Raw genomic sequence first — 11,151 nt, forward strand, 5'->3', positions numbered from 1 at the left:
CTAATGAAAGGTGTCAGGAACCAGAACAAGACCTAGCAGCAGAGCTATTAAAAAGGTCTGAGAAGCTGTCCTACAAACATCAAACATTAACCTAATTATGTTCAGGGAGGTGCAATGTACCTTGGAGATGAACCAAAAATAACAATAATAGTAACAGGGATTAAACTGTAAAATAGAACCAGACAACATTCATATACAGTCTGTGAATCTGGGTTTCTTAAAAAAAAAAACAAACTCAGTGTTTTAATTAAAGTGTCAACGTAAAACATTAAAAGTGTATGTTACATACGGTTCTTTTAACCTAACTTTACCATAAACAGCCTTACTACAATGGAAAAGATTGTGTCTTTTCCTGTCTGCAGGATGTTATTTGAAAAGACAGCCCACCAAAATAGACATCAAAATCTGTTTCATAGGATCTTTCTCTGCCTGATTCTATAGCCAGAAACCTTCACAGGATACCTACACAGCACAATCCTAAGAGAGCATATACAGACATTTAACATTTCGTATTCTAAAGCACAACACAGTTCAGATTTTGAGACCAACATGAATTTCACTTTGTTGCTTCTACTGTTACTATTCTTACATTTTACTGCATTAACATTAATGTTCTAAAAATTATGTTTATTTTCTTTACATCATTAATGCAACTAACTAAATGGCCATTTACAAAAAAGCTCAAAAGTTTGAGCAGCTTTAATAAAAAATATTACTCTCTTACTGCTTTGGTCTTCCTTGGTAAATGCAAACATTTTTACATGTAAGTCTTCTAATCTCTTTGTGAAAGCAAGCTAGAAATATAACTCAGTGAGAAAGTAGAATTATTTCCATTTTTCTTAAAATCTAAAAGTTAAATTTAAATGACAAGTGAAATACAGCCAATTTTGTTTTCAGATAGAAAACTGAACTATCATTAGAGGAAGGAGCAACACCAGTAAGTCAATGATTGACACTCAAAGTCTACAAATGTATCATTTGTAGAAAGGTTTTTCAAGCAGTGACAGGTAAGAACCAAGAAAGAGGAGCAGTGTTATATAATATTACAAATACAAAATATAAAATAATTTCTTATGTCTAAAATTTAAGCCCTTCATTAAACTATTTGAAAACTGCCTAATAGAAGATGTATCTGCTGTACTTTGGGATGGCTCATTACTGTTCTTAGAAGAACAGGAAAATGACTGTTTCAAACATTATTGCTGGTAGCCCTTTTCAGCCTAATAATAAGAAAAATAATAATACATATACAAATATACATACACATATACAGATTTTTAAAACTCCTATTTTCATCAGATAAAAAAAAGTATTTAATCAGTGATATATCTACAATATTTTTAAAGGTTAGCAAATCCATATTCACTTTTCCTACAAAGGGAAAAGCAGCAACTAAACAGTTGACATCATTACAAATTAGACAGTGGATCCTATTTAAGTAATGAAATTACAGCTGAAAAGCAAATAAAAACCAAGGCAACCAAATTTCAATGTATATTAACTGTCTTTTCAATTTATACAGGTTATTTTGGATCCCATCATGACAGTGGTTACCAACACTAGTTTGAAAAATGTGAAAAAGAAAATGGATACCCTGTGAGATGAATTTTAACTAAGAAACTGTCAACAGAAGGGAAGTCTATAAACCTGTACTCTGAAACATTGTTGTCTCCGTGGACAGAAGACACATAAGAGAGGAAAATAATCTACTTATTTGCATATAAATCTATAACTCCGATTTACTACAGTAAACAAAACCAATATTATTTAGTTATAATTTACATCATTCAGAAAAATAATACTGGCTGAAAACTTAGGTAGTTAAGCTTCAGGACATCAAGCTGAGGTAATGTACTGAAATGTTTTATCACCCTTAAAATTCAAACATTTGGCAAATAACTGTATTGCCATACAGAGATTCAGGTGGACACCTCCTGGACTGTGCAATTGGCATATTAGAAATCCACAGTAAATTGTGGTTTCCAACTATCACCAACCTACAAAAACTGACTAGTAAAAAACCAAAACAAGCCCAACACCTGGATTACAGTTTTCATCAATATAAAATACTGGAAACAAATATCACATAGATTATAGATTTTAGTATTCCATATTCTTTAAATTATTACTATTAAAAATAGATATATGTTTATTCCAAACTCTCTGGAATGGAAAATAATTGCCTAAGAGTCCAACTGGATGGACAGTCGAGAAACCAAAGAGCAAGACTAAAATATGCTCTGCACACTCTCCACACCTCAGTTTATGGATCCGCCACACTCAAACTCAAGTCGGTTCCAAAGAAATGTTAGAAGAATCTAAGTGGACCAAGCTTGCCAAAAGAAATGCTAAATCCACAGCTATCTTCTACATGAAATTCCATGCACTGCAACGCAGAGAGCATCATCTCTCTGGTACTGTAACAAACTAATTGACCTGGAAACTCTGAACAATGCCAACAAAACCTTTCAAACTAAAGCTAGACAAAAGATTTTTTAACGTGAAATAAAGTTCACAGTACCTGTAATAAAGTTTCAAGTCACCACATTTTCAACCATGCAACTCTCAATTCTCCTCAGGAAATGTATGGAAAATATATTATATGAGCCATTCTTGCATGTAATTTGCACATTAACACCTTTTTTTTCCAAGTTTGGTGGCTTTTTCAATTTATAAAACAATTATTTCCAATGGAAGGATTCAGCATTGTTCAAAGAAATATGCCGATTTGGCAAGCAGGAATTTTTAACTGTATCTGTGACAGGATGTCAGCTTCTTGGACTCTGCAAAGCAAAATTCTGCTCTCCTAACAGGCTTATCCTGACAGACCAGATGGGCCATATTAGCTCCAACAAGGAGTACAAAAGAATCTGAAAGTCTTAGTAACTCAAAGAAAATAGTTTTGACAGACAGAATAGCTCTAGAGAAAGGAGAAAAGAGAAGAAAAAATACTACACACAAAAGGATGAAATCCAGAAGAAAAGCTTAAGAAACAGTTTCAATCTGTTGTTGCTTATATAGCCAGCAATATATTCAGAACAAGGTATGAACAGACTGTTGTCAGATATGTCAGCATGTGAAAAAGGTGAGAACATTACTTTCCTGATCAGGAATCATACACAACACAAAAATGCATTCCACTATACATAACAACACACTAAAAAAAACCTATATTGGACAAATCCACAGTTGATGATAAATGCATAATTTCAATCTGAGGCTTGGAAAAAAATTTTTCAGCATGCAGTTCATTTAGTATCTGTTGCAAATCTTAACTTCAATACTTATAAATTGTAGACTATTTATCTTCACAGCTGTAGCTATCAAAATAAAAATAATTTTAAAAAAATCTTTTATATTGCCTTATCCAGAAAAAAATAACCCAAGTCCAGTGAGTTAGCACTCACAATTCTGGAATATATACCTCTGACCTTCAGGAAGTGTATTCTGCACAAACTGTTTTACAGATCTCAAGCTAACTTTCTCACTCTGACAAAGATAACTACTACATTATCATGGTAATACACTGTACCTTTTAAAATTTATTGTATGCTACTCTATAAACAAGGAGGGAAAAAAAGCATTGTGAATCTTTCATCAGGTGCATGTATCTATATAAATATTCATTAAAATATATGTACCTTGTATACATTATTAAATATGACTAAAGCTAAAGTAAACACAACAACATTTTAATTACTTTCTTGCTACTTTACTATAATGGAAATAATTTATGAGCTGTTAAAAATAAATTTCTAATATCAGCATCTCAAATAGAAGGATGAGGAACTAACAAAGTTTTTGTTAGTCAAAATCCTTGATGTATTTTTTTCAACAAACGAGGTCAGAATTGAGATGTTAGAATTTCTATTCACCTAACATAAGCTAGTACTACTATTTCTCATCATAAATGCCATTCCCCAGGCAGAGTCTTGGGATATTCATAAATATGCTTCATGCAAAGCTTATTCTGTAAGAATCTTTTTTCTCATCAGCTCTCATACTTACCTCTTCACCAGAACTCTAATCCACTATTTAAGTAAACTAAGTGCAAATTGAGATTGTCTACCTCATAAGCACAATAGATATGGCCAAATCACAGAATAATTTTGTTTGAAATCTTCTCATTGATTCCTGATTCCCTGTGCCTATGTCATTTGTGTTGGACTTTTTCCTCCTTCCCCAAAATGCACTCAGTATAAATAAAAATTACAAACTAATGTGTAGTTAAAAGGAGCTAACATTCCATGAACAATCTCCATTTTATTCTATCATTTCCTGACCTTCAAGTATTAACTTTCTGCAAATACAGCATTTTACCATTTGGTTTTAGGGTCCTAGAATTTCTTGCACAATTTCTGCCTGTCTTCAAGTGGCACAGTGAATGCTTTTAACCACTGAAATGCAGCCCAGGTTTATTTCAGAATATGCAGAAAAGGATTAACATTCCTGATGTTATTTCCCCGAACTACAATTAGTGCAGATGTTTCAAAACATTACATAGTGTTGTTTAAACACCAATTTGCAGCATTAAAATCTGTTATAGTAAGGTCTCACACTTGAAAACAAGGCTTCATGAGAATTTTATAGGATGGCTAATATAAACTACCAACTCTAATAAAAAGATCAGAATTATTATTAAAAGCAACAGAAGACAGGAAAAATTCCTTAGGTTCTTTGTTGTAATTTATACCTTTCACAGGAACAAGATCTCAAGAACTAGCCCATTATACTAGCCACTTCAAGCTTTAAGAAGGAAATTAAGATCAAATAATGTACTCTCACAAACCTCTAATGGTATCCAAAACTAAAAATATTATAGCTGAGATTTACTACTATCAAATACCTGAAATAGAGATGTATGAAAATCAATTTGATTTTTTTCTCAGTATTCCACCATTTTTGTGGTTTGTTCCAGCTAGATAGTCTGCAATCAAATAAACTTAGTCCCAATTCTTTTTCCAAAGACCTTAGTGCAAATCTGAGCTCTAAACAGACAAAACCCCCAAACCTACAGACAATTAAATAGGATGAGAAACAAGGACACTTTAATTCTGCAATAGGTAAAGGTATTAAATCCAAGTACTCTGTGCCATAGTCATAAATTATACACTTTGTCTTTATATTTATATATTCTTGAGTACCACCTCTCTGAAATGAATCAAAAAAGAGGAATTATACTTCTACCAAGTAGTATTGAGAAAAGAAATACCTTAAGATTAATAGCTGCTCACATTCTGTGACATGGGTTCACGTGAGACCTAAATATGAATGAAGGTGCTACCTAATCTACTACTTCAGTGTCCCTCGTCACTCATTCCAAGGCAAGAAACAAAATAGGAGAATTACTATTGCCTTCCTTATTCCTAGGAGGTCAGAGACCTGACAGTAGTGGGAAAAATCTCCTTGCTCAAGCAAAAAACTAATTCAATCCAATTGTTAGAAATTAGCATCTGAAATTCTATTACCACAAGAATAACCCAAATATGTTTTAAAGATGATTACTACTAATGTTCATGCTACTAAGCATGTTAGTTATTTGATCTGTCCCCTTACACATAATTAAAATATCATGTACTATAGCACAATATTTTTGCAAAGATTATTAAATCTTAAACCTACCATCTTCCATTCTGTTGTATATGTCTAAATGAAATACAGTGAATATTGGTTACCATAGTAACCACAGAACTGAAGAAATTTAGTTTTGGCATAATTGCTGCATATGTTTGTACAAATCACATCTCTTATTCTGAGCATTAGAAACAAAGACACTTCTAAATTCCATTTTTTAAAAAATAGAGTAATGAAACAAGTATTTATAGACATAACACATATTCTTGTTTAATTCACTCATTATTTTTTCTTTTATAATTAGAGTATATTTTCTTGCATTCTATTAAACCATTTAGTCAAGTACTGTTTAAGTTATCTTTTTACTTGTTGACAATTAAGCCACTGTTGTTGTCATAAAATTCAAAATACTATTTCAGAACAATAAATAAATTATTAGTCAAACATCCAGAAATGGCTCAAGAAACTTCAGCAAAAATAAACATTCCCAACAGCCTGTAACAAAGTTATTTTTTTACTTGAAATAAGGTTGACATTGAGCATGGATAAATTTATTTGTTTCTTTATTTTCAAGAAGTAGTAGAAAAGGAAAAAAGCGCTCTAGGCATGCTGACATTCAGTCTTACAACAGCATAATCTTCTCAGCAGCATTAAAAAACACGCATTCAGCAGGAACAAATTAACTCAATTCAACCAGCTTGTGAATTAACTACAAACTCCTCTTCACATCATTATCAGATCCCAGAAAGAATCTAAAACATCTCAAAAAAATCCTAACCCCCAGAACAAACCCACAGCCCTGAAGGTCAGATGAACAGTAGGAAAGTGGGATTTCTATGTTTACTTCAACACTAGAATTCTTTCATCCTTTCCCTTCTCTAGGGAAAACCCTTCTCTATTGTTTGCTCAATAACTTAGTTCTGATTCAGTTGTTTCAGAGCTACCTTATACTTACCAAGTTCATTACCATCAGTACTTTTCATTTTAATATTCAGAAATACAAACAAACAGAATTTCAGAAAGAGTTTGGTAATACAGAACAGATAGACAAATTATAGTTAAAAACAACACAGAGATAATCTCTACTCAAAAGCTTTAAGTCTTGGAAACTTAAAGTCTTTTCTTTCTGTCACATACATTGCATAAAAAACTGTAATCGGCCAATACACCACAACAAAGCAATGCAAAGTAAAGGTCCATGAATTTGTTTAGCACACAGTATCATGCTTTTAGTTTGAAGTAGCAACGATATAATTTTCAGTTTACCTTGTCTCCTCAGACCTTCCTGGCACAAATGGGTCAAGGTCCTAATGAACTTGTTGAACTCATCCATCCAAATTTTTAAGGCTATAACAGGCCCTCCAAAAAAAACAAAAACAAAACAGGAACAATAGATTAATGAAAGATTGTATTACTATTTGAAATAATTGCTATTTATTAAGTGATGGTCTCACTGTTGCTGCAAAAAACAGAGAAAAAATGCTAAAAACATTTTACATCGATCCCATGACCATTAGAATCAGTAAAGTCTGTTTTTTCATTGATTTTTGTGCAACATTCCTTCAGAGAAGCCCAGCTCCCCTCAGTGTCACTGAGCCTGACAAACCCAGCTTCCTTTGGTATTCCCTTCTGGGCATGTGCGCAGGACTGGTTTGGGGCCTGGCTGGCTGGCTGGCACAAGTCAATTAGTCAGCTGACTGCTACCCTACAGAATATATATAAGGCTAATTTATCACTCCTTTCTTTCAGATAAGGAAATAATTTGGGTCTTTCTTCCTATTATCTAGCTGCCAATTTTCATGAAACTTGGAAGAACTTAACATCTTCGAGACTCCTATCCATCTGCCAAATCTGTTTGGAATAGACAAAAGCTACTGGAGGACAGGCACTAGCAGACCATATACAGTGGCAGTGTACACTTTATTTTCTTAGATATACCAAAAAAAAAAAAAAACCACTTTACTTGGAGGCTACCTAAAGTTACTGCCTTCATTTATTTCTTAATCTTTCCATCAAACTATATTTTATGGGGATCTTAAACTTCACTATTTTAGAAGTAACACAGGTATAGGAGAAAAAGATGGCACCTTGTATACAACACAGGAAAAAGACAAAATGAAGTAAAAGAACAAAGTGTGAGGATGCTGGCAATGGTAAAGAAAAGCAAGTGATAGGACATTCAAGGAATGAAAGGTGCTTGCAAGCCAAAGCTAGAAAACATGTATTATGCTGTAGGGAAAGGGAGACTGGGACCAAATAAGTAAAAATGACAGAGGATTTGTAAAAGAAAAAAAGAAATTGATTATTTATTTAAGCTCTTGGAAAGTTCCATGGTGGAGCAGAAGGGGTCCAACTAGGTAAAAACTTTATTCTCTTTAATAATGACAGAAGTGTTGTAGAATGTGAAAACAGATTCCATTTGCAAAATAATGCCTCCATGAATTGAAAGATCCAAGGCAGTGCCAATAAAATCTAAACCATTTCTGACAGATGCTTGTCAAAATTGTTTTAAAATCTTGTAGTGGTATTTTCTACCAGATGTCTAGGCAAACTTAAACCAAACTTAACCATCTTTGCCGTTAGTTAGCCATCCTAATATACAATAATCTCCTTGTTGTATCTGTATGTACACAGCAAATAATAGATTGCCTTCATCTTGTAAACAACTTAAATGTTTGAGAACTGCTATCTTTTTCCTTCTTTACATGGAACAGACCAAATTCTTCCAATTTTTTACACACACACATTGCTGTCCCAGAGATTATACTTTCCACTATTTTTCCACTTTCTTCCTATATCCTAAAGAGGCCACAGCCTTCCAGCTGATGCCTCACCAGTACTAAGAATGGAAGTGTTATGCAATGCTTTTGATTTCATAACCTGATACAACCATTGCTTCTATCCCAACAGTATGATACTGGTTTTCATGTTTAGCACTTCAACCTACAGGCCTTTTGCTACCTTACCTAGCGTTTTCTTCTCCTCTGTACACATTATTTTTGCTTACAGATAGAACTTCATACTTGTTCTGATTTACATCCTACTGTCTGACTTCAAGTTCATTTCAAATTCCAAATGATCCTGGCCTTGTAAGTGCTTGCAGATGCTCCCAGCAAGACATCGTGTCCAAATTGAGAAAGAATCATGTAGTAAGTCCTTACTATCAGTATTATTCATAAAGTACCTCCATTGTCCTACAGTGTCATGCATTAGACATGGTTTGTGCTTAACATGACGATACTATGCTTTTTCAAAGAAAAAAAAAAAAGAGGAATAAACATTTTAAAATGCTGATACATCTCTATTTGATTTCCCATTTTAAGCTGTATGTATTTTATTACTTTATGTTTCAGAGGGACTTAAAGTTAAATAGTAATTTTAGCCATTAAGTATATTACATAAATAGTTCAGTTGCAAAGATTAGAGAAACAAAATTAGTTGAAAATTTGGCAGGATCATACAATCTATTTAAAATAAAAAAGGAAACACAACTACTAAATAACATGAAATTGCATCTGCATGTTTTCTAGTTTGAAGAGAAGATCTTGCCAAATTCCAAATCGAGTGCTGAGTAACTATAAACACAGTCTTGTTCCGTTGGACTGAGATGCATTTTGTGGCACTGCTCAGATCTTACCAGCTAATTAATTCTTGACGCTATATAGAAGTCTTTATTTAAAAGAAAATTAATAGAAAAAGATTTTTAAATTATACAGCCTCAGACTGTTTTTTTATAAGGATTCAACGTTATAGGAAAGACTAACTTATACAATTCAATATAGCCACATTAAGAGTGCATTCTAGTATCTGTCCTGCAATATAACTTTAGAAGATGACAGCTCCAAGACAAAACTCTGCATGACGGGGGGGGGGGGGGGGGGGGGGAATAAAAAAGGATAATGAAAATTATGAAACCAACAGTATCTCAAGCTGACTGAAGCTGCTGCTCAGTCAAGCTAATTCTTTCTCACCATCTACCTTCCAAATGAGACATCCTAAACCATAAAACTTTTTATCTAGGAAATGCAACTGCTACCTCAGTGTTTGTGCTACATGATTCAGTAATTCAATTTAAATTTTCAAACAAACTAAAAACACACAGTAAAATGAATAAATCAATATTTAAAAAAAAACACTTTATATGAGATTTTATTACATATCTGAGCAAAAAGAATGCAAGAAAGGGGTTTATTTTGCTAGATTTCCTGTCTCTAGATTTCTTCACCACAGAATTTTTCTCACGTAATAGTTCACAACATGTACACAGTTCAGAGGTCATGTAAACACCCATTTTTTGCTACAGAAAGAGGTTTTGTTTTTTTTCCATATGCACAGACTGGCATAATCCTTAGTGTCTTCACAGTTCTTAATGGGAATGATCCACTGGGCCAGTACAAAGCCCTTTTTGATGCACGTAGTTAGCCTAATATCAGCAGAATTACTGTAATGCATCATTTACCGCACCACAGTTCATGGCACAATTTTTGTGTATAGGCAAGTCCTTTGAGGTTAAATTGGAAGAGCCTAAGTGATCCAGATTTTCTCAGTATTTACTGTTGTTTCTCACTTACACTGTGAAGGCAACTGATTTAAAATACCAGAAAAGTTCTGCAAATTAGCTAATGTCCAGCTTTGAGATACAGAATTCAAAATCAGTTAAAATCATTTTGCTTGCATACTGCCTAAACTCAGCAGTTTCGTGCTGCAGCTATTACAAAGATCATAACAGCATACAAAATCAGGAACCGTACAGAAAGTTGGAATAGATAAGTAGACTTCTCCAAATTAGGAGATTTTATCACTTTACAAATAATAAACATTTTTAACCATTCAATTTCTATTCCTACTCCAAAGTCTTTTTTAACATCAAGTATAATGGTTTGGTAGGCATCTTGTAAATATCAGGGAAAATAATTTTGCTGTCATTTAGGTTGATTTCACTAGACCTTCTACAGGATCTTAATGATAGAAAACATTTTAGGCCACTATTGCAGTGGCCTAACTTTTGATGTTAGTGGGGGTAACAATCTTCCAAATCATAGTTTCATCCAAAACTGCATCAAGTACTGAAAGAGGAATAGGAAATTTCTCTGTCTCATGTCCAAATTGAAGTAAAAGTTCTAACATCACCCTTCAGAAGGGGACATTTTTCCTCATTCTGTCTTCATGTCAACAGTTTCAGACCTACCTGTCTTCTTATGCAAGGCATGTAGAGTGCAGTTACTGCTACCATGTCCTCTTCTTATGTTACTTCATCTGAAAGCTCGTTACAAAAGGCTACCTATAAAGCACACCATCATATCTATACCCCAATACCAAACCCTGAAGTCAGATAAATCCTAATCTCACACAGGCTGTATGTTCTGAAATGATGAACAGTATTTACAAAAATCTAGAGTTTCTCAGCAGGGAAAAAAACTTCAAAGACATGTATCAATCTTGTAGATAATACTGGCACTATCTCACTAGGCATAGCCATACTACAGCTCCATGAGGAATAATCTTAAAGGACTGCAAATCGAACACCTCCAAAACCTTAGTAAATCTCTTAATTCCTGAAAGCATCTTCAAAAAGGA

The 11,151-nt window shown here is 33.5% G+C and overlaps 1 protein-coding gene across 1 annotated transcript in view; it reads right to left on the reverse strand.

Annotated features, from left to right (window-relative positions):
- The window catches only part of CCDC178 (coiled-coil domain containing 178), a 60,656-nt gene extending 49,849 nt beyond the window's left edge, over window positions 1-10,807 (reverse strand). Inside the window, 2 exon segments of the mRNA XM_040586672.1 lie at window positions 1,137-1,184; window positions 10,763-10,807. Coding sequence (XP_040442606.1) covers window positions 1,137-1,184; window positions 10,763-10,807 — 93 coding nt within the window.
- Window positions 10,808-11,151: the final 344 nt, after the last annotated feature.

Source organism: Falco naumanni, chromosome 3 (assembly GCF_017639655.2).
Source record: "Falco naumanni isolate bFalNau1 chromosome 3, bFalNau1.pat, whole genome shotgun sequence".
Taxonomy (NCBI): Eukaryota; Metazoa; Chordata; class Aves; order Falconiformes; family Falconidae; genus Falco; species Falco naumanni.